At 40.3% G+C, this 26,270-nt stretch overlaps 2 protein-coding genes across 9 annotated transcripts in view; one reads left to right on the forward strand and one right to left on the reverse strand.

Moving 5' to 3' along the window:
• Window positions 1-2,970, forward strand: part of ZFYVE1 (zinc finger FYVE-type containing 1) — a 28,847-nt gene extending 25,877 nt beyond the window's left edge. Inside the window, exon 12 of the mRNA XM_026078755.1 lies at window positions 698-2,970. Within this exon, the coding sequence (XP_025934540.1) occupies window positions 698-930 (233 nt within the window). The 3' untranslated portion in view covers window positions 931-2,970. The remainder of the gene's footprint in view (window positions 1-697) is intronic.
• Window positions 2,971-11,475: 8,505 nt separating this feature from the next.
• Window positions 11,476-26,189, reverse strand: DCAF4 (DDB1 and CUL4 associated factor 4). 8 transcript variants are annotated; one of them, XM_026078756.1, is made up of 15 exons: window positions 25,902-26,189; window positions 25,586-25,697; window positions 23,862-23,956; window positions 21,972-22,129; window positions 20,418-20,500; window positions 19,635-19,737; window positions 18,491-18,634; window positions 17,761-17,810; window positions 16,417-16,496; window positions 15,209-15,307; window positions 14,570-14,665; window positions 14,360-14,457; window positions 13,475-13,651; window positions 12,808-12,922; window positions 11,476-11,886 (listed from the first exon to the last, which is right to left on the reverse strand). In XM_026078756.1, the coding sequence occupies exons 2-15, from the start codon at window positions 25,693-25,695 to the stop codon at window positions 11,693-11,695; spliced, it is 1,602 nt and encodes a 533-aa protein (XP_025934541.1). In that variant the 5' UTR covers window positions 25,696-25,697; window positions 25,902-26,189; the 3' UTR covers window positions 11,476-11,692. The 8 variants fall into 8 exon arrangements, with proteins under 8 accessions (XP_025934541.1, XP_025934542.1, XP_025934544.1 ...); XM_026078757.1 differs by having other exon boundaries at window positions 25,586-25,700; XM_026078759.1 differs by lacking the exon at window positions 25,902-26,189 and adding an exon at window positions 25,859-25,876 and having other exon boundaries at window positions 25,586-25,700.
• Between the last annotated feature and the right edge of the window lie 81 nt (window positions 26,190-26,270).

The raw sequence follows: 26,270 nt of genomic DNA on the forward strand, positions 1-26,270 counted from the left end.
GCACTGAGTACTTCTTCAAGGGTTGGTTGAGAATCTGAAGCTTTCTGGGTTGGTGTTGATGAGAAAGTAATTAGRAATGTGGTCTTGAATGGTGAGCTTTGTACAGTGAAAGTTTGCTGGTCTTTAGTGTGCTGGGTAGCAGCTTGGCAAACACTTGGTATTTGAATCTTTTTCTGTTGTGCAGTTGACCTCCCATACATTGCTCAGGTCATCATTCCATGGCTTTGCCTACAGTGTGTCCTGCAGTCACCCTGGTGGCTGTTTACTGTCCAACTTGTCAATGGAAGGAAGAATAAGTCTCTTCCTCAGTTCAGATGGCACCTGTGTTTCAGAATGTTTGATTTGGTAACTGTGGTGTTTTGGTCACCAAGGTAGGGAAGAGCAAGTCTTTCCACTCCTGGAAGAGGTTAGGAGTAAAGGAAGATTTTTCCACTTAAGGAAAAACAATACATCCCTTTGAAGAGAGGCAGAATGTGGGTGAATGTACTAAAAAGCAGAAAGGCCTAAATGGGAAATGGCTAACTGTTACCCTGAAGTATTTTTTCAATAGGTGGTCTTTCACTTTATGGCAGTGATATGACTGGAAGTGTGTGAGTCCTTCCCTCTTTGTGAGTGAAAGAATGATGACATTCTTGACATACTCACGTTGATATGTTCTTCTGTTCTCCCTCTTTCTTCCTCCCCCCTTCCTCCATAGGTCTGGTAAAAGATGCTGCCCGACCTGCATACTGGGTACCAGACCATGAAATCCTGCACTGCCACAACTGCCGGAAGGAATTCAGCATCAAGCTCTCAAAACACCACTGTCGGGCCTGCGGCCAGGGATTCTGTGATGAGTGCTCACATGACCGCAGAGCAGTTCCCTCCCGTGGATGGGATCACCCAGTCCGAGTTTGCTTTAACTGCAATAAAAAGCCTGGTGACCTTTAAYCCCAGGTTCTTCTCCAGATCTTTGCAATTCCTTATGTTCTCAGGGTTACAAACAAAAATATCTGGTCTCCCTTTCACCTGTTAACCTGTTGCAGCCAGAGAGCATGTTTCTGGCCTCCTCTCATGTGTTACATCCATCTTGGAACACTGGGAATGAGCTTGAGTTCAGTCTTCAGGTTTTAATTTCAAATTAACTGGGGAAGAGAGGGAGCTCACTTGTAAATGAACAAACCAAAATCCAGTGTATTTTATTCCAATTTAAATATACATATATATATATATATGTATGTATGTATAATTTAGTATACTAAGAATGCAGTTGGCTAATGAAGCTTTGAGTATTCCTATTTCAAATGATGGATGATGTTGTTCCTTACTATATTGGATCAGATTTATGGCCTTCTGATTATTCTTCTGGAAAATCTTGCTGATCATGGTGTCCTGTGAGGAAGGGAGGAAGGTTTGGACTCCATGCTGCCAGGAAATCACAAGCATCTCCAATGTTGGTCTATGAATTGCATCTGATAATGGGAGCAACCCTACATCGGGAGATGCTGTTCTTCTGTCCCTGGAAGATTAAACCCAGACTCATCAGCAAGTTTGTTTGAACTGTGATATGAACAGTGGTCTTGCAGTGCAAGAGGTATCAAATTGAAATAAATCCCATGGTAGAGACCAACAGAGCTCTCAAAGGTATGGCACATATTTCAAGTCTGCCACTTCAACTTCAGTTCCAGATCAAAAGGTAACAAGGTCTTACTCTCCCTGACAATGTTCTCATGCACTCAGGTTTTTTTTCAGGTTTCTCTACCAGCTTGTTGCAGTTAAGTTTTGTCTGGAGCAAAACAAGAGACAAGTTATGTAAGCAATTCTGAGATATGAAGTTTAAGAGTTGCTTGGGTTGTGGTGACTTTTCTGCCTCTTTTTATGTGATCCCTAAATCTATGGAGCCTCCATGTTCACAGATGTGTTTGCATAGAAACTGCACAGATTTTATTTGTCTTTTTTCTAATAATATGAACTTACAAATCCACCTGGAAAATGGGAACTTTATTCTCTGCTCTTAGCAAGTGGCACTCACTGGACTTCATCCTTTATTAGTAAAGGACTGCATTGAGTTCACTGATTTTATCACCCAAAAGACCACTTAACCTAACTAACACTGTCTTGTACTGTGGATTTGTGGTTCCAGTAATAAAGAAGTAAGAGACCATTGTGGATTGAACTGCCTGAAATCCTCCCTTGTTGGCTTATACAGACAAGAATTCTTCTGCCAGAGGAGACTTGTCTCCTCTTGGATTGGCTGCAGTTTGATCCAATGTCCTGGAACTGTGTTATTTTTTTTCTCCCCCAGCTTGTTAAATGTGGTCTTGTGTAGATGAGTGCCCAACACCCTGTTTTAGGACTGTATTATTAAATTAACTGCTATAAAAAAACTTTATCTTCTGAACAAGCGTACTGGCTTTTTCCTTGTAACAAGTAGTTCTCACTTTGTCTCTGAAAGAACATGCTCGCAAAGTGATTGCCCTTTTGCAACTACATTCATCCTGCACATGGAAGTAGACTTGGAAGATGTTCCATGACACCTTCTGTACTGGCTAAGTTTGCTGGGGACTGTCTACTCTTTTTGTAAGCAAAGTTTGCCATAAACTGACAGTTGCCCGAGAGAGGGCATGAGAAAAGTGGGTAGAAATCCTCTCTTAAAAGACATCCTGCACATTCAGCATAATTTTGTGCTTCAAAGTCTTTTTTTTTTAATGGGTGAACAATGCAGTTACAATGTGTTGCTGGTTTGTAGGCTGTGCCCTGTGTGCCGTTTATGCATGCAGCTTTACAAACATGTTAATGCACAAAGAAAGCAGCCATGACATTCCTTGTATAAAGTCCTTGGCATCTGTTTCAATGACTTGTCTGAATTTTTTTCTCTGTTGCAGCTGAATTTACTGCTCAGTCTAAGAGCAAATACTGTCTATACGTTTTTAGTATGTAAGTGATCTTAGTATCTTAGCAACCTGTCAATACACAAGAATCCGTTCTTGACTGATTGTCTTGGAGCTGAGTGTTGTACGTTGTTCAAAATCTCTTGTTTGATGCTTACCTACAGCAGGGTTGGTGTTACTATTTCTGGACAATGTGGAAAAGGTTGGGTTGTTTCCTCACCCCTCACCCCCCGAAAAAGAGGAGGAAAATACCAATGAGACTTAAGTACACTGCTGTTTTCTGTAGACCAGATCCTTTCCCTTTTCTGGTAGTACTGGGTGCTGTGAGTACACAGAGTATAGAATATAGGAATTAAATGGATCAGCTATTTAAAGAGGATAGATGCACGGTTTAGCAAAGCCCAATACTACCTGGTATTAACAGCATTAGGATTTTATAACCTAAAGGGCTCTAAACAATGTCTTTGGACATAAAGCTGTACAGGAAGCCTAAACAAACAAAATAGAAATCCTGAAAAACCCACTAAAGTAAGTAACATGGGAGCATCTGGTGCTCGGAGTGGAACTGTCATCCTGAAGACAAGAGTTAATACCAGCAGGAGAAACCTGTGATAGAGTTCCTTATTCATAAACTCTTAGAAGAGATGCTTTGCCTGCAGATGTATTGGTAACATCTAACCAGAGTAAGTCTTTGCAAAACCTGTCTGCAGTTAACAGCAACCTTTCTGGAGCTCTGCAAAAGCCCAAACTTGAGGGTCCCTCATCATACCAGTATGGAAGAGGTCTGACACTTTAATGCAACTCCTGTGTGAGATGTAAAGAATACTAGCTTAGTGTTATATGTGTCTTTTATTTATATATAAACATGTGTATATATATAAATAAATATATAAATTACTTAGCAAGATGGGACAGAGGAATGAAATTCTGAATTGCTGAATGTGAAAAATCTCATTTCTTTACAAGGAAAGGGATGGGGTGGGGGAGGACTGTTTTCCAGGAAATTTCCAGAAGATCAGTATGTGTGTTTTACCAGAGACATATTAACGATTCACCATTAAATTCCTGTTGTTCAGGATGATATTCTGTCCTCTGGATCAACTGAGTTCACTATAATGTTAATATTTCAGTGGTTAAAATGAGCACATTGTCTTGGTAAGATAATGAATCTGGTTTGTCTGAGGTGTGACATGATAAAAGCATGTTTTGAGTTACAGAATGAAATACTGTTCTCTTGCCAGAAATGCAATGTCAGGTTATTGGTAGATAAGCAACCTCTGCATATCTTCTGATTAGGAAATGCTATGAAAAACATGAATAATATAAGAATCATGTGAATTAACTGATGTGCAAAATATTCCTAAAGGCACGTCCCAGTTAAAAAAAAATCTAATTCCTCATACAAAGCACCAAGAAACAAGTCTAGATTTGTAGAGAAATAAATATGGTGGATCTGATTGCTCTATTCCGATGGATTTATTCCCGTTGTGGGTACCTATGCCAATTATAAAAGTGGAAGATGCTCCTTCAAATAGGTGATGTGGGTTTTCCTGCCCTTTTGTGAAGCAGATATATGTGAGCTTCATATAGATGTGCTCATTTTCAGTTACACTCTCTGTCCCAAACCTTTAGGCCAAATTTGGCTTAAATGTATACCAGGTGTACATTGCACCTGAGATTTGTAGCTAGGGAAGCAGAGGGCAGAACAGCATGGATGTATCAGGAAAAACTATTGTCAGGATTTTGCACAAAAAAGCAGCCTTTGTCTTTTACTCCTCTTTTCTGTTGGTTTTCCTGTTTGCTCATCCTCCTTCCCAATTCCTTGCAGGCTAAATTGCACTTATTCAAGTTTGCCAATGTATCATATATGATCCTGTTTGTGTCACTTGTGAATTGGACCTTTTGGCTGCGTTCTGGAAAACATGACAACTCTCACTAGCTCTTGATGTCAACATTTTGTTAAAATGAACGCTGCCATTGTGTTGGATTGGCTCTGCATTTACACTAGTGTCTGTCTGCTGTGGCTGTGCCCCTGCTGAGAAATTCAGATTCCCTTGTTGCTCTGGATAGCCTGGGCTCTAACACTGCAAGACTCTGGCTTCCCACCTGGTCATACAGACTTTATTTGCTCRTTTTTATGTCCTTTTACTTCCAGCATAACCAGTCTTAAGTACCAGTGTCTCACTTCATTTTGCAGCCTCTCTCTTTGTTTCATTGTCAACTGATGTTTTCAGTCACTGTAGCTCCACCTATTGTGGCTTTGTCCTTGCAATTAATTTACTGCCGTTGCCTGTATGATAACTTGGCACCAACAGATATGTCTTTGCCTGCCAGTAATTTGAGAACAGAGAGTAATTTGGACAAGTGATAGAACTGGTTGATATTTTTAATTTATATTTTTTTTCTCTCCTTCTCCCTTTGGCTGAGCACTTTTTCTTGGTAAGCAATGTCAACATGTATATTCTGCCAGTCACAGCACAGTGTGTGTCATAAAATGTTTTTGTTTGTAGTGCAGACACGTGTGCAATGCCATCGTGGCAATGCCAAAATAAATAAAACTTCCTATGAGGGTTTTCAAAATCAACAATATGGTGTGACAAAGCTAACAAATGTTATCAGAATGGCAGCTAATCAGTTATCTTAAGCCAAAAGTGAAGTGTATTCAGCTTTTTAACTTTTTTTTGGATATAACTCTAACAAATATACAAAAAGCAATACGGGTACAAGGTATTAAAAAAAAAAAAAAAAGCTTTCTAGTGTAGGAAATACTTTGATTGCAGCATTACAGAAATTTTAATGCCAAGACTGGCCATTTGGAGATTTTGAAGCGGACTGATTTCTGACATTTTCAAGTGCTAGTTAAATCTTTCTTGTTCTGCTTGAAAGGTAGTTTCACATCACCTTTAGATTTTTGGGGGGGGGGAGGGACAAAGGAGCAGTAGTGTATGTATAATGTATAGATGATGACTTGTCAGGAAGGCATCAGAATGCTTCACAGCTCATAGTGATATTAATAGAACTGCAGATAGGAAAGAAGTTGTTTGAATGAGAAAAGGCAAGTGACCTCGATTATATTTTTCAGACCTTACTTAAAATTACTATCTGCTTTATGACTTTGTTTCCATTTTGAAACATAAAGCTAGTTTGTAAAGTGCTTTAAACTCTCTGGTTAACTCTCCTTCAAACAGCTCCCTCCTGCTGATACCCCTGCTTAGGAAGTACTTTGGGTTGATACTGACTGCTAGATTCAGCTCATAGTGTGATGTAGTGTGTACAAGCAGTCACCTTGCTCCAGTRACTGAAGGGGTCCAAAACTGAACTGTCCATTGCCAAATTCCAGCTTTTCTGAAAGCAGCTACTGCAATGGAACATTTAGAAGTATGAACATATTTGGGTTTAAATTCCCACTTCCTTATAAAAAATACTTAATGGTGACCTAACAGTACTAGATAATTAAGCTCAAAATGTAAAAATGCCAGAGTGAAATTGTGACTAGTAAAATTTTTTTTTTTTTTAAAACTGTCTTAGTTTCAGTATTCTTCAGGGAATAATGACCATGAAGCCATGTATTGCAGTAAATCAGTCAACAGAAGGAAATGTCCCCTCCTGACCCCAAAACAATTCCCCTCTCCCCTTTAGACACTTAAAACTGTAGTTTAGGTTTCAAGCAGTTATATTTAAGTTCCTTATGTGACCTAAAGAGTTTTATGTGGAAAGAGTCTTTTTAGTCAGGGTGGAGAGAGATGGCTAATAATAACATAGTAGATTGAACATAACAAGGGTGAGACTCCATGGCTTCTGTAACATACTGATAGGAGGAACTGGCTGTTTGCAAGTTTTTATCATTTATTGAAGTACATGGGAGCTTTTCTTGCAATAGGACAGGACAGAATGCCATGGGATTCTCAATGGTCCTTTATCTGCTGTTTGAGGAACTGGACTTCCATGCCATGCTCTAATCTCTTACAGTGTGGGAAGGACTCCTGCTAGAGCAAAGCTTCTGTTCTTTCTCTGGGAGCAGGGAGCAAGAAAAATGTTGCTGCTCCTTCACCAGGGAGGGACAGAGCAATGAGGGCCAGTGCTGCTTTAATTGGAGAAGGAGTAATAGAATAACCTCCTCCACAATAGGGAGAGGCAGCAGTCAAGGACTATACACTGACAAAAAGTAGAAGGTTAGCTTGACTACAGAAGAGAGTCAATAATAATCTCTACTTTGGCTGGGGAGAGGTTACAAACTCCATATGGCCTTGATTTCCTAGGCCTTGCACATTGTACTGTGGGAACCCTGCTGGAACCTCACTGTGCTTGGTGCTGAGCTCTTATATCTAAGTGTAAGATATGCAACACAGTGTTTGGATGAACACAGCTGGGATATATGAAGAAATAGTAACTAGTGCAGGACACTAGTGTTCTTCAGTATCTCTTTTTGATAACSCTTGTAGAGAAGCAGGTTTTGTTTTCCTTAAAAAGAATGTAGCACATCTCCAGCAAGAGCTCCTCACAGCTGTGATCAACAGTGGGGAAAGCACAAAGGTGCTTAGTGCTCAGAGATCTGAGTGCTCTTCTGCAAACTAGAAGTTTTGTTCTCTACAGCCTGGCAATGAAGAGAGCCTGGTGGTCCACTCTGAGCCTTCCTTTCTCCAGTGAGCAGAGGACCAAACAAGTGGTGCCTGCTGAATGAGGGATGCCCCAGCCTAACTTGGGGTGCACTTAGGCCTCTCTGAAGTTTCCTACTAGACTCAGTCCTTGCTGGGAAGCTGAGGCAAAGGAGTAGGGTATTTTGACATGAGCAGGAGGGTGAGTGTTGCAGTCCCTTTTTAGTTGCCTTTGGGTCCTAGCTACTGCTGCATGAGGAAATGGTTGATTCAATATATTTCAGCTACTGTCTGCAAGCTGCTRGCTGTTTGTCACTGACACCAAACCGTCTCCCTTTTACCATGCTTCCCCTCTCCTTTCTCCTGCAAAAGCCCTGGTTGGGTGAGTGGATCTGCAGGGACATGCGTATGTCTTTGGTTCCTGGAACCAGTAGAAAGCAAATGAGTTTCTGTCCTTTAATGGGCTTTGCCTAAAGGGAGACTAAGGGAAATAAACTGTCTTTAGTTATGTAAGATGCCTTTCTGCCACAATTCCTAGTTTGTGTTTCCCACAGCAACTGGGCATAATTGTTGCAGGGTCTTATTCTCACAGAACAGGCATGACTGGAGTTAAGAGCAGAGAAGAGAATTTAAATGCTAATTTAGATTCTTGAATTGATTTTGATTCAAGGGGTTTTGTGATCCTTGTGGTTTGCTGCCTGCAAGCATTTGAACCATGCCTGTTTAACAGCAAAAATACTGATGTAAAGCCCTCCAATGTAAATGTAAAGATGTAACTCTGAGTTGATTATCAGAAGTAACATTAGCAGATTGCAGTGGGATGGTGTTAGTCACCTATTTCCTGAACAGATGCTGAGTTGCAGTATGCATTATTAACTAAGTCAATACATACATTTGTGAAAGTTGCATGTATTAATCACTGTGCATGCAACAGAAAATTTCCCAAATGAACAGAACTAACCAACACAAACTGCAGAGTGTTTTCTTAAATTGGAAAGAAAGGCAAGCTGGGAATCAGTGACTGCATTAGCCAGACTGGACTCTTGATTATCCAGGGGTAGTATAGGGAAATGAAAGAGTCTGCAAGTCTGTGTGAGGCTGGACTTACCATCTGAAGAAGACAGGCAAGCTCTATAAACAGGCTTTTTAGAAAGAAGGGGCAGCAGAGTATGCTCTGAGCAGCATCTGTTCCATGGTGTGTGAGAGAGAATGCTCTGTAGAGAAATACTAAAGCCAGATGTATCTGGGGAGCAGCTAGTTGTAAGGAGTTCACAGCTCTGCCTATAGGAAAATGGGTTGGCTATTAATAGGCTATAAGATAGATTTGGGGGGTTTGAATGTACATGCCAACAGGAAAGTGTGTTTTGAATATTTGTTGAGATTCATCTCTCGTGTAGAGATGACTACTCTTACAACACACTTAGAATATAATCACACTGTACTGTTGCACTGCTCCCATGAGAATTTTCCTGCTATAGTTTTGTCTTATGTATAGATTAATGGATAAAAGAGAACCACGCATAATCTTGGGGTGTGGGAAGCAATAGGAGGTGCTGAAAAGAAGAGTTTCCCAGAATGGCATATTCCTTAGGCCTGAAGATTATAAGAGGACAGGAGAAATGAGTGTGGAACCCTGCAAGACAGGGAGGATTCTTTATCTTAGCAGGACTGACCCTTGCTGGCACCTGCTTGTATTTGAGTAATTCCCCCTTATCCAAAGTTGCTTGAAAAATGAAAGGAAATGGGAAGGTGCTCAGGTTAGCATTGCACTTCTGAAGGGAATCCCTGTGTATTTGATTCACAATACAGAGCACTTGTGGTGCATGAACTGGATTCCTTTTGGAGGAAGCCAAACCAGATGATACACTCCTGAAGTGTGCTTAGTAAGCTCTGGCCACTAGTGGGGATGCAAAGGGATGAGTGGGCTGCACACCTGGGACAGTGGTGGTGAAGGTTTCCTTTGAGGGCAGGAACAAGACTGCTTGGCATCCTACAGGGGGGCCCAATTAACCAACAGAGCATCCTTCAGCCCTTAAGGCTCAATCCTTTGGGTTGTGACAGAACTACAGCTTAACACTCTTACAATTAATTACCTATGGTTAGCACTATTCCCTGCCTCTGCTTATACATGGAGAGTAAGCAGACACCCCTCCTCYTCTACCTTTCACTGGAAAAACAGCTGCTTGTCTGATGCCTTCCATAACCCCTTTTAGCAGGCCACTTGGCCCTAAGCGTGCAAGGGCTTCTAAGATCCCCAGGTGCACGGCAACACACAGCAAAGTCAGGAAGAGCCTTGGACAGCAAAGGGGTTAGTTATAGCCACCCAAAAGACATGGTGAAGTGAAGGCTAGTGGGGGATGAAATAGAGAAAGGGTGTATGGACATGAGAGAGTTATTAGTGCTGTTTCTTTTTTATTCCTGGAATGTGATTTACTGAAGTACAAAAGCTTTGAAATGAAATTGCAAGCCCCTTCCTCCCCTAATGCCTAGCACCAAAACACCTCTTTGCAATGAAGAAACAGACAGTATCCCAGGTGTGAGTGCTACCCTAGGTACTCCAGCTGTGCCAAGGGCTGCACCTATAGCCACCAGGGAAACTCATCTTTGTTGTTCCTGCTGTGATAAAGTCTCACCCATATGCAGCATCTACCTGATTTCAGAAGGCATTGGGAATGTAGACACCCAGCCTGTCTCTCAGACACTGCCATCTCTCTGAGCCAACTGAATACATTCTCCATCTTAACACACAGTGCAGCAAGGATGCAATTAAGCGCTGTGTGTGTGTTTGTTTTCAGTTGCTGCCCTGGCAGGATGCCGCAACTCCAGAGAAAGCAGCATGGCTGATGACATGAATGTGCATCTGAATGCTGTTAAGAGGGTTCTTCAATAGAAAGGGGGTGCCTGCATTCCTTTTCCRTCTGAGAGTTTTGGAAAACTTGGGTGTTGCATGTCCTTCCTGTGAAGCTTGTCAGGAAGACTGTGGCATTTCCTGCTGGACAAAGTGGCAGCCCTTATGGCTAATGCAATCACTGTCTGCCTTGGGCTAGGCACTGGATGCACTGGACTAGGGCRCGAAGCCTATCACTAGCCCCCCTGAAAGCCTTCAATTTCTGGGGATCCCTGATCTTGTCTATGCTTCCTATGTATAGTATCTACAGGATGGCCTTGCCCAACCCAAACTGGTTACCACTGATAGGAGCTGGGGGTAAAAGACTCCACTGGATGACAATTGCTCTGAAATACAGGTATTTGCTCCCAAAATGCCTCCCAGGTACTGTGAGCTGGTGCCACAGCTTTGCAGCTAAGGGCTGTGGTTGTACCTCTGTTTTCAAAAGCCCCAAATCCACAGCAGGTGATCTCATCTGAAGGAAGATGTGGTCTCTCCAGGCAGGGCTTGACTCTTGCTCCCAGAGAATCAGCTACAGCTGCATGAATAAGCCTGCCATTCTGGACTACTCTGTGGCTGATGACCAAACTCCAAATCAGGTGGGGACTTGGTTAGGAAGCACTATGATAAATTAATTGGAACACTCAACTCTGGTAGTGAACTAGGAATGGGGCTTCGTTCTATATGCAATGCCTTTTAGAGGAAATGGTGGCAGGGCAATGGCATGCTACCATCATCTGAGAAGAATGAAGTTTAGCATGGCCCCTCCCAGAGGACTACCAGCAAAGGCTAGGAAAATAGCTTTCTCTTGCACTGCTTCCAACCCAGTAAGTAGTGGAGACAGCTGCTTCAGGGACCCAGACCAGAGCAAGTCCAAACAAAACCCCAGAATACCTATAGTGTCAGCTTCTCAGCCCTAACTAACTGCTTTGTTCTGCTAATCCACACTGTGGCACTAGTCTACTTGCTAATGTAGATGTAGCCACAGCTGTCACATACCTGATCAAACTAGGGTTGAGTGAGAGCAGCCTTTTGGCAGCAAGTCCAGCTAGTATGTGAGTCAGCCCCCTACTGCAAGTTATCAGCTTTTCAAAGCTTACAACCAGATGTCAAAGAGGCTGAATTCTGCCTGAGAAGTTAATCAGCATTCTTCTTTTATTCATAAGATGTATAGAGCAAGACTCGCTGAACCTGCTGAAGAAGTTTCAGAATCTCATGGCTAAAGCAGATGCAACAACAGCACATATTGACTCAATGGCACAGTGATTTGTTTAACAGTTTTGAAGTCACCTATAGGATGGTGGCTTTGTATCCCAGGTCTGTGGAGAATATTGACTGTGTCAGTTATAGGAGAAGTGGTAAAGATCCTGTTTGACAGCCATGAGCAAGCCAGGAACTCCTCTGCTACCCCCAAGTCTTGAAGAAAACACCACACTGGGAATGGCATCTTTGGACGATGGGTGGGGAGAAGGGATGGTTCTGAGCAGATAGGCATCTTGGAGGCTCCAGATTCTGGTATAGCAATCCTGACCAACTGCAGAGGAAAGGACATCAGAAACCAACACCACACAAGAGGTGTTGTACACAGCTCTGCAATATTTTCATCAGAGAAGCAGAAGGAGGTTTACGGGAAAAAAACCTGCCCATTTCCACACACACAGAGCAAGCAAAATGCTTATTAACATTTTAGGAGACAAACTCTATACTGAATACTGTAAAGGTGGGGAAAAAAGTGCATTTCCTATCAGTCAATAAAAGGCATGATAAATCAGTTTTTCAAATGCTTTCCTCAGTATCAGGCTCCTAAGCCAAAAAACCCAACTTGTCAAATTAAAAAGAACTCTCATCATTGTCACTTGTTGAAAAATCCAAGGAGAGTAGGTTACTGCGTTCATGGTGACTCTGAGAAACTTGGCTATACCATGAGGATTCAGGGGGTTTGCCTCATTTATGATTGTTACTTATCCCTTTACAAACAATCACAAACTGTAGCCAAGTATATTCAAAACAAATGTGAGTCATATAGACAGGGTACAAGGAGTTATGCTTACATGCCAGTGCTTCAGTCCACCACACTACCCACTTAAGCATCAAAGAAAATATACATGGTCTTTTGCCTGTATATTATGTTATTATTTTAAGRTTCTTCTTTCTGTGTTGCTTCCCTGAATTTCAAAATCAAGTATTTTCTGCTCTACTCTTGAGACAAGCTGTGGAAAGGATAATGAGACTTTTACTAGACACAGCAGATAAAGTAGTTGAGAGCCACAGAGGAGTCCATAATATTATCTCTTCATTTTCATCATTTACTATGCTTTGTCTAAGGTTAAATTTCTATCTSTTCCAAAGAATCAACAGCCTTACAGCTTCCAACAGCTAAATCTAAGAAACACTCCCCAGGCATAAGAAATCACTGCCAGGTACTCTACAAGTACAGGGACAAAAGTCAACCTACCTGCTGTAAGAAGTCCTTCCTCCTCATTTACATGCAAAGGGAGAACAGCATATTCATTGTGATGGCCTTTGTACTGTTTCACACATTTTGCTGTTCTCAGGTCCCACAGTTTTATCTGCAAGTTCAAGTAATTTCTTTCAAAAGAGGGCATTATTAACAAAGCAGAGACCACTTGATAGTTGGTAAATAAGTGCACATGAAAGTAGGGAGCAAAGAAGAAGGATCAAAATATGGAACTGTCACCCAGTTAAGTAGTCCACAATGTGAATACCCATTGAAAACACTAATTCCTGGAAAGTATTAAAAAACCTCAGTAAATTGTATTCTTTTTCCACCTTGCAACAGACTTAGTAAATTAAGTAGTTTCCCTTACTTTTTACCAAAGACTACTAATAGAGCCTCAGACAAATCTTAATTCCTTTGAACTACTGCACTGAATAAAAATCTTCAGGCTTTATATGAATCACTTACGTTGGATAAGCCTCGTCTCAGAGCCACAGGAAATACACAGTTCAGGAGACAAATGAGTGAGAGAGAGGGCAGAGAACAGCAATTACTTTTCTCCAAAGAATGGGTGTCCTCCCTCAGACCTTGGATAAGAACCTGTCAATGCCAAGTTACTAAAAGTAACAATATCAAATTCTTCCTAAAAGCCATAAAACTGTACCTTTCCAGCCATATCTGCTGCTATAAGATAATGTTCAGCTTGGAGAAGGCGAATAGATGTAACTGCTGAGTCATGGAAGAGACGAATTGCTTTCCAGCTCTGGCCCTTTCGGTTGCGTTGACGCACATCAATGCTGAAAATCTCACCTGAACGGCAGCCATTGTACAGCACTGGGGTCTGGAAGAATCCAAGAGAAAGAAGAAATGTAGTAAATAAGTTATACAGACAGTAGCCATGTCAAGCTTTTGAGGTCTCCATTGCAGTTGTCACATAATTTTATTCACATGGGCATTAAGAACTAAGAACTAGAGCTTTTATTACACGCTGCAACATTTTTCAGCCAACTCATTAGTTCCATTCAAACCTCAATTATTTACTTGTAAAAGTTCAGCCTGGTACTAAGTAGGAACTTAGTCTAATATAACAGCAAAATGGGAACTGGAATCCTCATGTTCCAGGTTAACCCCTTCCACTGAGGGTTTGCAAACAAGTCAAATAGTATTTTATAAGGGTCTTCCTCATCTYGCAAAATGGAAACAATACAGAGAGCGTTAATGAAATATTTTGAGTTCATTTGGCACAAAACAAACACCCTCCCAAATGTTACAATGCATTGTTACTGCTGCTCTTTATATTTGTTTCATTTCCTTTTACCTCTGTACATTTAACAAAGCTGCCCCTGTTGCCATGGAGTTTGAAATCAACTGATCTTTTTTTGCTTTTCCATTGTGTGCCAGCATCAGATCATATCRGCTCTGTTGTAGAACAGTTGTCTAACAGTAACTGTAATCATAACCTTATGTGATGAGTTCTATTACAAAAAGAACAAAAAGCCCATCAATGAGACAGAGCTCCGAAAAATTAAGGGTATATGTTTCTTTCTACCTGTGTGGCAAACTGTTGTGCTAAGACATCACTACTGGTTCCAAATGTCTGTCGATGCCCTGTCACTACATTGGTCACAAGAACTCGTCGTGTCAGGCCTGAAGAAGACAGATTATGTTCATTTAGCTGTGATGTGAGAAGCAGCTGGAAGATTAAGTGCAAGAAGTCATTCTCCCTGAGATAAAGAGGGTAACTACCCTTGCAGCTCACCTGTACTGAAGCAGTTGTCTGCTTGGGGATTCAGGCACCAAGCACAGGACCAGGCAGTGGATATCTTAAAGCTGCACAGCATTCCAGGTCGATCTCCTAGGAAAGAGGAACAACACATGAAGCATCCATAAAATGGTAAGGACAKGATGATAACTCAGAAAGCTTCTCCTGATCTCCATACCTCTTTTAACATTGCAATTGGAAGCAGAGACCCACAGTGTTACCCAATCAAGTGTCCCTGTGCTACTCAAGAGACAGCACAAAAAGGGACCTTGTGATTTTAAGCTGAAGTCTTGTAGACTAGATAGATAGATGATCATGATAGATAGTAAAATCTATTCAGTAGTCAGAGGGCTGGCCACAGTAGGGAAGAGAAAAGTAACACTTGCCTGACAGCATTAGGTTTGCCATTTTTGCAAGAATATGTGGGCTGGAAACAGAAAACATCTTATTTACTCTAGAACCCATAGATTAGCCAAAGCCTAACCTGAAAGTTTTCAAAACAGTGAAGACAGAAGAATTAAAAAAAAGGGTGTGTGTGCGTGCAGATAGATCAGAATTGTCTCCCTGTTTTTCTTGGCCTGTTTGTTTTAGAAGACAGGTCTGAGTAAGTGAGAACACCCTAGATTTGACTCTTACTCATGTAGCTCCTACACAGCCAACGTCTACTTGATGTCACTGACTTCAATGGCACATCCACCGTGCTCATCCTGACGTCTGGCAACACAGGTGACATGTCTAAAACAAACCACGGTTTAAGTGCTACTTAACTCCCTGTAACTACTTAGCAATGGTCCCTCATAACAATTTAGGAGAGTGAACTAAGGCATGACATGACACTTGGAAATACCTAAAACTGCCAATAGGAAATAGAAGACAGAAGGAGTTTGGTGGAACTCAGGACATCTATGGCACAGGGCTTAAAATGTTTTACCGAGCAGTAGGGCATGCTGGCCAGGTAGCCCTCTGCCTTTCAAAAGTGACTTGTCCAGCTCATGCTAATCCTGTGTATCTGTCTTTTTTTTTTTTTTTTTTTTTTTAAAAAGCCTCCACAAATAGCATGACATTAAATGAGTCATGGAGCAATTTTACATTTTTATCTATCACAGATTTCGTCTGTATAAACTTAACTGATCATGACAGGTCACCAGGTTAGAGGACTCTACTGTATTAGCATGGTTTTGACATCTATCAAGGAAGTAAGTGCAATGAATACAAAGTCCTACCCCTAAGAACACCAAACATACAAATACTATATAAACAATACAGCTATAGCCATTAGATTTAAGACAACAGGATTCTCAAAATCAACCATGTTTGCATACAACTGAGTGTGATGTCCAGTGCTTGAAAGGGAGCTTCAGGCCAAGACGTTTACCAAAACCTTTCCATCTTTGATTAATCTACTGAACATACTTGAGAAGCTACTACGAGAAAGGATTCTGCAATGATTCTAGATAAGGAAACGATTCTAGATAAGAAAATTTGAGTACCTCTTGTTTGCAGCTTCTGTGGATTAATTACAGGCTGAGCTACTAACACGAAAAATCTCAAATCTCACTTTACAAGTGAGATGTTCTCCTGCCGAAGTCAAATACTACATCATCATAAGCTAAAAATAAACTAGTGCCATGAATGCTGCTTGTTAATTAATTCCTCAGGTCAGTTCTTTGACCCATTCACTTCTTATACTGTTATAGGCTTTCTACACTTTACAAGAATACAACAATCTCACCAACTACTAAAGAAAAAAAATACAGAAGTAATCTCTCCTTCATGCTCTGTTCATACTGTAACTGCTATCCTAAAATAGAAAACAAACAAAAAACCCAACCCGTTCACCCTACCTGGGTTAGAGTTGCTGAACAACGACGCTGGAAGCAGACTGGCACAGCCTGGCGTTTCTGCAATTCCCATGAGACACAGCTTGCTGGAGTGAGTTAAGGAAAACAATGATTTCTGCCTAGAAAGAATCAGACTGCCTAACATTTATAGATGGGAAAAGCAAGATGCTAGACACAGCAGCAGCTCACAATACTTTCCCTTTAGTAGCATCTTCTGAGATCCTTGATATGCTTTACATTTTACAATCAAGTCTCAAAACTTCCTTTCTTCCACAGGGAAGGGATAGAAAGAACTCCAGTTCTAGTCTGTGTACTTACATTATCCAGAAAGAGAATGTGAGAGGAATACTAAGGCATCTCCTGTTCTTTCTAATGATAGGAAGCAAACAAACAAAAAAACAAACCAAACCAAAAAAAAAAAAAAGGATCATTCTTCTCATCTACATGTTGATGATGCTGCACTAATTTAGCCCCGTTTTTAATGGAGATTGGTTCGGCAAAGGGGCGCAGGCACATTGAGGAGGCAAGGAAGACTCATTTTAGGTTATGCTGAAATACTTTCTAAACATTATAGCAGATATGAATAGGATTTTAAACTTGTTTTTCAAGTTCAGTGTGGTAAATCTGTGACATGACTAGATGAAAGCATAAAATAATTAAACCAAACAATCCACAACTCCCATCCAGCTCTGAGCAAGTCTGATGTATTCCTGCCACCTTCTGGATCAGTTCTGAAATTCTTGGCCTCTCCCATGAGAAATTATGCACATTTGCATATTACATCCTCTCTTTTGATACTTCAGTGGTACATCTGTTGTCTGCCATCTCCCACATTAAAACCCCTTTTCCTTCTTCTCTCCTGTGATTCTGCATCTTCCATCACTGGTTCCTCCACCATAACACCAACCTTCCTTTTCTTTTAAGACAAATTTGCAGAAGACACTCTGAAAGTGGCAGAGTGTGATGCCGGTGAATTGCTGCCATTCTCAGCCCTCATTCCCCCATCAATATGCTGATGAGAAGCCCACCAACCCACTTCCAAAGAGTGGTCATTTTGGATATGGCATCTACACTGTTAATGAAGTGGGAAGTCTCCACAGTAGCAAATGTAGTCTTTTGCCCACTATAATATTGGAACAATGCTAGGTACATCTCTATAGCAGCAGCTTACATGAGTCTCACTAACACATGACAATTTCTTCTTTCAATGTTCATAACTTTATTTTTCAGGAAAATATTATTTCTGGGGAAAGCATGTGAGATTTCTTCCTGGAAGTTAACATTTTTGTGCAGCATGATGCAGACTACTGAAAGTAGAACTGAAATGTAGCATTTTTTAAAGGATATAAAACATGAGAATCCGGATGAGTCAATGATGCCCAGCACACAGAATTCACCTTCAGACATAAGAAAACATCATTTTTGTGGTCTCTTGTACAATTCATGAAAGGGTATTTCCATGCAAAGATGACATGAGACTAACGGCTGGGCACTTACGCTTAGCCCACTAACTAGCCCAGTAATGGCACACAAAAGAACATTTTAGCTTCATACTCCTCTAAATGTAGAAGGAGACAGGGCAGCATTCAGAAGTCTGTCCAAACCTGAATTGAGGCATCAAGCATATCCTTTTAAGGCAGCATCCTCAAAAAAATCTGAGCATGCAGAGATTACAGAAGTCTGCTGTAAATATTCTTTCTGTTCAAGAACAAACATATTTTCTCCAAACTCATTTTTAAGAAAGAAGCAAACAAATCCTAGTAGTTTCTGGCCTTCAACATTAGTTTTTTCAGCTACTGCCAAGTGCAACTCTGAAGTAAGCACTATCCCTGGAAGGTGGTACCTTCCACATAGCTTTCTCTTCCATGTGTAGGACAGTGCTCCTGAGAACTAAGGCTGGTATAGAGAAATATCAGACAGGGATAGTGCAATTCTCGTTATCAAAACTTCACATTGCCAGATTCTTCCATTCTCTCCTCCTAACCTACTCCCCAGCCCTCAGGCATTTCTACCTTTGCTTTTCAAGGGACAGCATTTAGGGTACACAACTGAAGGAAGCAGGAATAGAACACAGTACCTTGCGGTTTGTGAAGTAGAGGTTGTCATACATCTCCACAGTGAGAGACTCCTTCCCCAAACCACTGAGATTGATGATACCGTATTTACACCCTCCATGTTCTACATCRTTCACAGTGAATATCCGCTCACAAGCAACATCTGCCTGTAAAATAAAAGCATTGTCATACTGGAAAAAATAACTCGAGGTAGCTGGATTAGGTCTAAATTGAAGAAATACGTTAATTCTGATCCCTTCACCACCACCTCCTTTCCATTCATCTCTAAAACAGAGTGGCCACCTCCTTTTTATACACATGCACAGAAAATGCATTCAGTGAGTTAGAAGAGGAGTCAGCCCTTTACCAACAAGAAATACTCCTTCTGATTACACCCATTCTGGTCACTTACTTTGGATAATTAGTGAGCACAGACTGGTATCTGTGGAGGACTCAGCACAACAAATTTTAAGTCTTATGAACTATGAAACTGGAATTTCCCTACACGGCACAAAAGCCTCCTCCTCTTGCTGCATCACACTGCAGTGAAACAGCTGGCATTACACTTCAATTTTTGCCTTACACCATTAAGTTTCCAACTGCCTTCTGGTTTTGGCAACTCATGAAGTGTTCTGTTTACAAGGCCGGAAGCTGGTACAAGAGAACTTCTTGCATTCAAGACCTCTCTTGCACACATAGTACCATCAAAAACAGTAGGAACTGCCTTCAGAGTATCAGATGTGAAATCATTAGTGACATCTACATAGACTCTAGGGACCACAGACTTCATTACTCGACAAATTCTTCTCCTCCATTTTCTTCGTCTTCCCTAAAAAACAAAAACAAACACCTCCCCCCCACCACCTAATTATCCACTCAGCTATCCACTAATTATGACTCTTGTGTATTTCTCAAGAGAACATGCTGGTCAGCTCCAAAAATCATTGTCATATCTATCCTTTTCACCATTTCTCCTTTCTAGGCAAGGAACAGCCTCTTCCTATCTGTTGTAAAAATTACTGAGCACAGTTTTTGAGAACTAACACAACCCAAATAATTCATCCTTGAAAGAAGAATCTGACCTGTAGGATTCAATTACAAGAGCCTGAATTTCCAACAAAGACAGGCTCCCTTTATCTTAAAGGCTTAACAGCTCTCATAACATACCACAATTATCTTAAAATTGCTGGTTCCAGCGACTGAAGAATCTGGACTGTGAATTTCTATCTTCCTCCTCTGCATGCAGTTTACTTTTAATTCATGGACTAGTCTGTAAAAGGGGGGGGGGGGGAAAAGGTATGCCTAGGTTTAATGTCAATGAAAAGTATTGTGGATAAGAGACAGAACTGCTTCTCAGTCACAGAAGATAAAATGCCTGAAGAACTAGCAGGCCCCAGTTTCACTTACATAGCCCATGAATATGTGCATCTTCCACAGCTTTTTCATTCCATTATTTCAAGCCCCAGTATACCTTTGGTAGCAGAAACAACAATATACTAAGTTGCTGATTTGCCTTCTATGGTATTACTGAATCTGAGTATAGAGATTCTAAAGGGGGCTGGGGGTGAGTCTAAGTCAGCTGAAGATCATTTATATAAAGGAAAGCTGCACTGTATTTATAAAGCACAATGTGGCAGAATAGCATATATTGAGAGAAGTGCAAAGTTTTACACTCCAATTATTTGAGATTAGGAAATATTTTCCTCAGTCCAATTCTCAGCACTTTCGGGAAGGTCTGTGAACACTTCTCTAGATGTGCACGATTTAGTCTGCAATGGAAAACAAGGCAGGATCTGATTATAAAGAAATATTAGTCATAATAACAAAATAGTTATATGTTCTTCTCTTGTCCTAACTGGAACAGCAGAGAATGCAAAAAAACTGACAGGAAGAGCCGCACTAACAGCAGAACTTGGTAGTGCAAACAGAAAAGAATTCAAATAATTTTACCTGCAATAACTTGTGGAGCTGAGCAAACCCAGCTGCCTTCTTTGTAACAGCATAGATGAGTTCAGTCCAGCCCTTGCTGTTTTCTAGAAGAGAATAAAATAGAAGCACATTCAGTTATTTGCTTGTTTATGATTCAAACAGCCATGGATCCTTGATGTTTTGTTAACTTTTTCCTCTAGCCTACATTTATATAAAGAATAAAAATAAAAGTTTTAGAAAGTCTGTAAAACACATTCCAGTACCCTCTCCATAGTCTACTAGGGCAAGCAGAAAAAGAGGAGAAATATAATCAAGAGCAAATTCTCTGAGAGAAGCGAGGTGCTCCTAAATACAAAAACTGAAAAAAAATCTAGCCATTATCTGTACTTGACATAATCAACAGTACCATCTTGAGGTGTGAAGTCATCTTCTGGTTTCACTATAACACCTTAAATTCTTAATATATAGCAAAACTTTCTATCACCACAAGACTACTACTAACTATGCAGTCTTTCTGTTGCACTAAACTGCTTTTCCATTCATCACACTTTAAAATTTCATGTGAACACTTTAAATACTGGGGACAGCAAAGGACAGAATATTTGGCGGAGATTAGGAGTAAGAAATTTTTGATAATGCTCCGACAAAGCAAGTATTTAAGAGTCAAAACGTTTGCATCTGGGACCCTGATTCAGATATCTGATTCGACAGCCAGATTTTGAGAAGAGATATATATCCACAGTTCCCATTAAAAACAACCTGGCAAGCAGCCTTTTGGAAATTAAACTAAACTGCTCATGGAAACAGCCAAATTACGGAGACATCTGTAGCATTTTCACAGTGAAGATAGAAGAGCTGAATTGCTGGTTGAAGTCAGAACTTCATTACCTATGGAAAAAAAAAATACTGCACTCCTCCCAAGTGAGAGCATTTGACACAGCACATTTAAGCTGAGCTACAACTACTGACTTGTAAAGCCACAAAACTCTTGGTTTTCAGGTAATTACAAAATATCCTTGTTAGGTATTTTACCCAGACTACTGATATTATTCACCAATATTTACTCTGCTGTAACACTTTATGCCTTAAAATTTATGCCTGGAAAGCCTATATGCTAAAGGTAAGACCAACTTTGTTTTTTCCTGCCAAAAAAATAAGAATTCTTCACAGAAATATTGTTTCAACAGAACTTCATTAGTACTGTTTCTCAGGGTTTGGGAATATGATCAATGTGTTTGTTTATTAAGCATGTGGAAAACCTACAATTAAGACCCCACTTTACAAATCCCAGGCAGGGATTTGAAACCTGGCATCCGATATCCTGAGTAAAATGTAACTGCTGGACTACCTGCTGTTCTGAGCACAGCTCCTGTCTCTTTACAAATTTAGTTTTGGAAATGGCTTGTTTTCATTCCTGTGTAAAACAAACAAGTTCTTCAAGAACTTCAAGGACTCTAAACTCTCAGCAAAAAAGAATTCTCATTTTCCAGCCAGCTTAATTGAAGGAGTTTAGCTTGTGATCTGTCCTGGGTCAGAACACAATAAAGTCTAATTTCAATCTTTTTCAGAGCCTACCTTCTTTTGTTTTTCTTCCTCTTCTAAGAGTCTCAGTCTTTTACATTCCATCGCCTTGTACTGAATTCTCTCCTTGGTGAGTGGGTTGCAGTTATTATGCCCAGGCAGTAGACGAAAATAGCGATTCTTTTCCGAGTCATAGTAAAATCCCGGCAGTTCTTAAAGGGGCAAACAACAGGCAAAATCATACAGGTAACTAAGTTGCTTTAAGTTTCTTTTTTGACATGCCTCATCTTCATAGGAATGTCGAAGGGTTACAAAGCTCAAAGCTGTTACTCCCAGCAGATCCCAAGCATGATAAACAGACTGGGAATAGATAACAGTGTTACCTCTTATCAAATAATTGCTGACAGCCACTTAAAGGAAAGTTTGCAAATGCAGTGTCATTACACAAGTACAGAAGGGATGCCAGCAAGATGAAATTCAGACAGATCAGAGAAGCAAAGGGAAAGGCTTTTGCTGCAGAACAAAAATGACTATTCTTCATAAATCAGTCATGAGGGGACACTGTTGGTTAAAAGACTAGTTAGGGAAGTCTCAAGCAAAATAATTGGCAGCTAAGCATCATCCAAATGGAAATAAAGTGATTCACTTCCCAAAACATGCCACCTTTTCCTGAATACATATGACAGATTTAGATACAGGCAAGAGTACATTTTGACAATATACAGATGCTCATTCCACAGATGGATTGGGAAGAGAGAAACATTCAATTTTAGTGCTTCGCTGCCTGGGTAAATTCACAGTAGACAGGCAGAACACTTCTGACAGACTCATAATGGTGGACTGCCTCAAGGCAAAGGATTTTATTTGAAAAAGGTGAAAGTTAACACCTTCATCTCATTTCAAGAGTTTGTATTTAAACCTTTTGCTATTGCTAGAAATTGAATTGTAAACAGCAGCAAAAATAGATCATTTTAAATACATCTCCTTGTCAGCATCTCTTAGGTTTCAGCTTGGCAACAAACAGCCAAGATTTATTCAGGTCAAAAAAATGTAAAGTTAGTTAGTGCATCTATTGATAAGGTTGTTAACAGTGTGCTGCATTCAGTATATTTAAATCGATTCTATAGCAACAAATGCTTTGCAGGGTACATATTTCTAACAGGCTCACAACTTCTTAAGCATGAATGGGTTGATATGTAAGAGAGTCAGTTTAAACTCTGTTTTTGTCTGTTGTTAAGAGGTTATACAGTCAGTGCTGTTTCAGGACTCTCCCATTCTGGAGAAATGTATGTTACTACAAGCTTAACTTTATTAGGGATGTACATATGAGCCCAGAAACCAGAATAAAAAAGGGACATCTTCCTCAATAGTACTGTTACTGTATCAAGTTCTCTGGTTGCCTCCCTGATTAATCAACAAACAGATCATTCAGCCACCAGACAATACCTCTTAAAGATTACAAAATACATTGAAGGAATATCAATGACTTTGGAAAAAATATAAAGTCATGGGCAGCTGAGTTTTTAAAAAGGCTGAATATTGTACATAGGTTATAATTTTTATATGCTGTCTTGCTTTTTTTGCTTATTAACAGTTTTTGTTGAAAGATCTATTTTATAACATCTTCAGCTCATATGAGAAAAGAAACAAAGTTATTTTCTTCCCAAGCCACACTTGTAGAGAGAAACAGAATCCTATTTCTTCAGTTTATGGCTTGGCTAAGCGCACAAGTTTTCAAACATGAGAAAGGCTTGTGGGCTTGAAAGTGTATTTGTCYCCACCTACTACACCTTTTTAGATCATCTGATATCACTTTTCTCTACAAACTTTTCAATTTATATYCTTCCTTTAACACCATAATAGTAACACTGCTACTGCTATTTTTTTTTTTCATACGGTTAGCATATAGGCGCTGATTTTTTACCAGTAAACATGGTCTCTTACCTGGTGCTACAGAGTTCTGTGTTAAACTGGAAGGAGAATTTTCACTGTTGCTGGGGCCTGCATTCACAGGGGACTGTGTCTCCTCCTGTTCAGGTCTAAAAGAGAGTATTGCCTTCAAGACAGGCTCACAACTGTCCTACAAACCTTTATTGGAAAGGCTCCTGAAAGCAGTTTGTTATCACATTARTAGAGTACAATTTCGCAGGGCTGTCATAAGCACACTGTGTGAATCACCATACACCAAATTATAAAAAAGAAACAGTAAAAATGTTTAGCCTAAAAACCTCTTAAGAACATTAGAGACATCAACATCTTAAAAGTCTTTATTATTTGCTAAAACATTGGAGGCAGATTCTGATTGTAGGCCTGCCTTTAACACCTCAGCAAAACATTAATTCTTGGCATTTTACTAACTCCTCTTGTATTAAAAAATAAAAGAAAACAAAAAAACCCTTGTAAACATGGGAACTCTTTATAGCATAAAGYGAAAGAGACGGCATATGTAAAATCTTGATGTCAGATAAAAAATATTTTGCTATGGTCTTCAAGACACGAATCTTGCTCATGAGGTTCTAAAAGAAGCAAGCTAAACAAAAATCCGAAGAAAAATCCAAGGAAAAAAACCTCTCTACTTTTGTCATCACTACTGCAGTTGATTCTAGGTAATTGCAGCTTATTTCTTTTTGAAATCATTAGAGTAAACACGTTCAATACCAATGAGTGAAATTCATTCGGATGTTTTCCGAGTCACCTGTACAATTCTCACTTTTCGAGACGGTTCTTATTACATGTCATCTTATAAGCATTAGGCCAAGACGCTTTACACGATTTGTAGTTTATTGAAAACAAACTGACACAAGGATTCTAGTCCTAATGCAGGCTCTATTACCGTCTGACTGTACAAGCTTAAAGTAGTTAAAGAGCATAAAAATTCAATAGATGAAAAAAAACCAACACACCAAACCAAAAKACTTACAGCTTTTTAATAAAATCATTTTTTAATTTTATATTCATGGAATTAGAATCCATTCATATCTCTAACTTTTCTTACATAAGAGTTGCTGCATTAACGCTCTCTCACTCTCTGTCACTCTCTCAAAAAAGTTTTTTAGATGACTAAAGCAGAGGATCAGCCCATACTATTCCTGCAAGAGAGACCAACACAGAAAAGAGAGAGTTCTAAAGTTCAAGACCTACTTTTCTGAAAGAGTCAGTTTTCAAGGAAGTGAATTATTCCTACAACCCTCTTTTTTTCAGTTACCTGATCKGCTAGATGTGGTAGTTAACACCTACTTTACTGTACATTATTAAAACATTTTTAAACTTTTAGGGAGATCCTTTAATGACAGCTTTTATACCAATAGACACTGAGGGGTAAAACAAATGCGGGGGGGGGGGGGAGTACTTAATTTTTCTTCCCTGAACTACCTTTGCATATTGATGAAGAGCTTACAAAACAAGATCAGGCAAACCCAAAAGGATTAGTTCAAGGTAACACATCTCAGTTTCAAACCAAAATACAGTTGCGAGCACGTGATGAATTTCCAAAGTTCAATGCAACTCCAGTCCTACCAGGAATATTTTTGATGACAGGTATACCAGAAATACTATCATCTTGATTTTTAGGCAGCAACCATCCCATTTCTGGATAGCTACCATCAAATTGAATCAGGCATCACATCTAACAGCTTAACCTGTCTTAAGTACAAATAGCATATACTTGCCTTTCAGCATAGTTACTGTGATTGGTTCTTCTATACCGATGGTGATGGTAACTTTGTTTGAGACTGTTCCATCCATGCTTTTCTTTACCTCTCCAGTAATTTCTCTTCATTCCTGCTTCCAAAGCAAACATACATATTTTAATTCTATTTACCCAAAAGAGTCCAGCATACTAGATAGTCTCTTAACGCAGCTTTTTTTCCAACCAGATTTCAGATAGCTTCATATTGGCCCAGTGATCAAAATAAAGAAACACACAAAAGAAAATAACTTACTTTTAAAGAAGAAAAATACACACAAAGCGTAAGGGCATCAAACCTTAAAGAAGGAAAGGCAGAACAGCACCCCAGGCCGCTTGAAGGGAGACCGACATAAGCACGGTGTGGTTTTGTTTCTCTCTTGCACGCAGTACGGATAAATAATCTCGTACGATCCAAGTTCTCACGTGCTCAGGCTGGAAGGGTTGCGCAGCTAAATTAAGGACTGGCGCAAAGCTTTCAGCGCACGACCCTTTCTCCGAAGAAGGGCGCTTTCACGACACGGGGGCAACGCGGCGGGACCAAGGGCGGCCTCCCGCTGGGCCCGCCTGCCCGCCGGTACCGCAGGGTCGCGCCGCGAGCGGGGCGGCGCCGGCAGCTGCCCCAGGAGGCCTCCGCTCTCGCGGCGGGCAAGATTCAGCCGCGGCCT

This window comes from Apteryx rowi, unplaced genomic scaffold, assembly GCF_003343035.1.
Source record: "Apteryx rowi isolate R43461 unplaced genomic scaffold, aptRow1 scaffold_488, whole genome shotgun sequence".
Classification (NCBI taxonomy): Eukaryota; Metazoa; Chordata; class Aves; order Apterygiformes; family Apterygidae; genus Apteryx; species Apteryx rowi.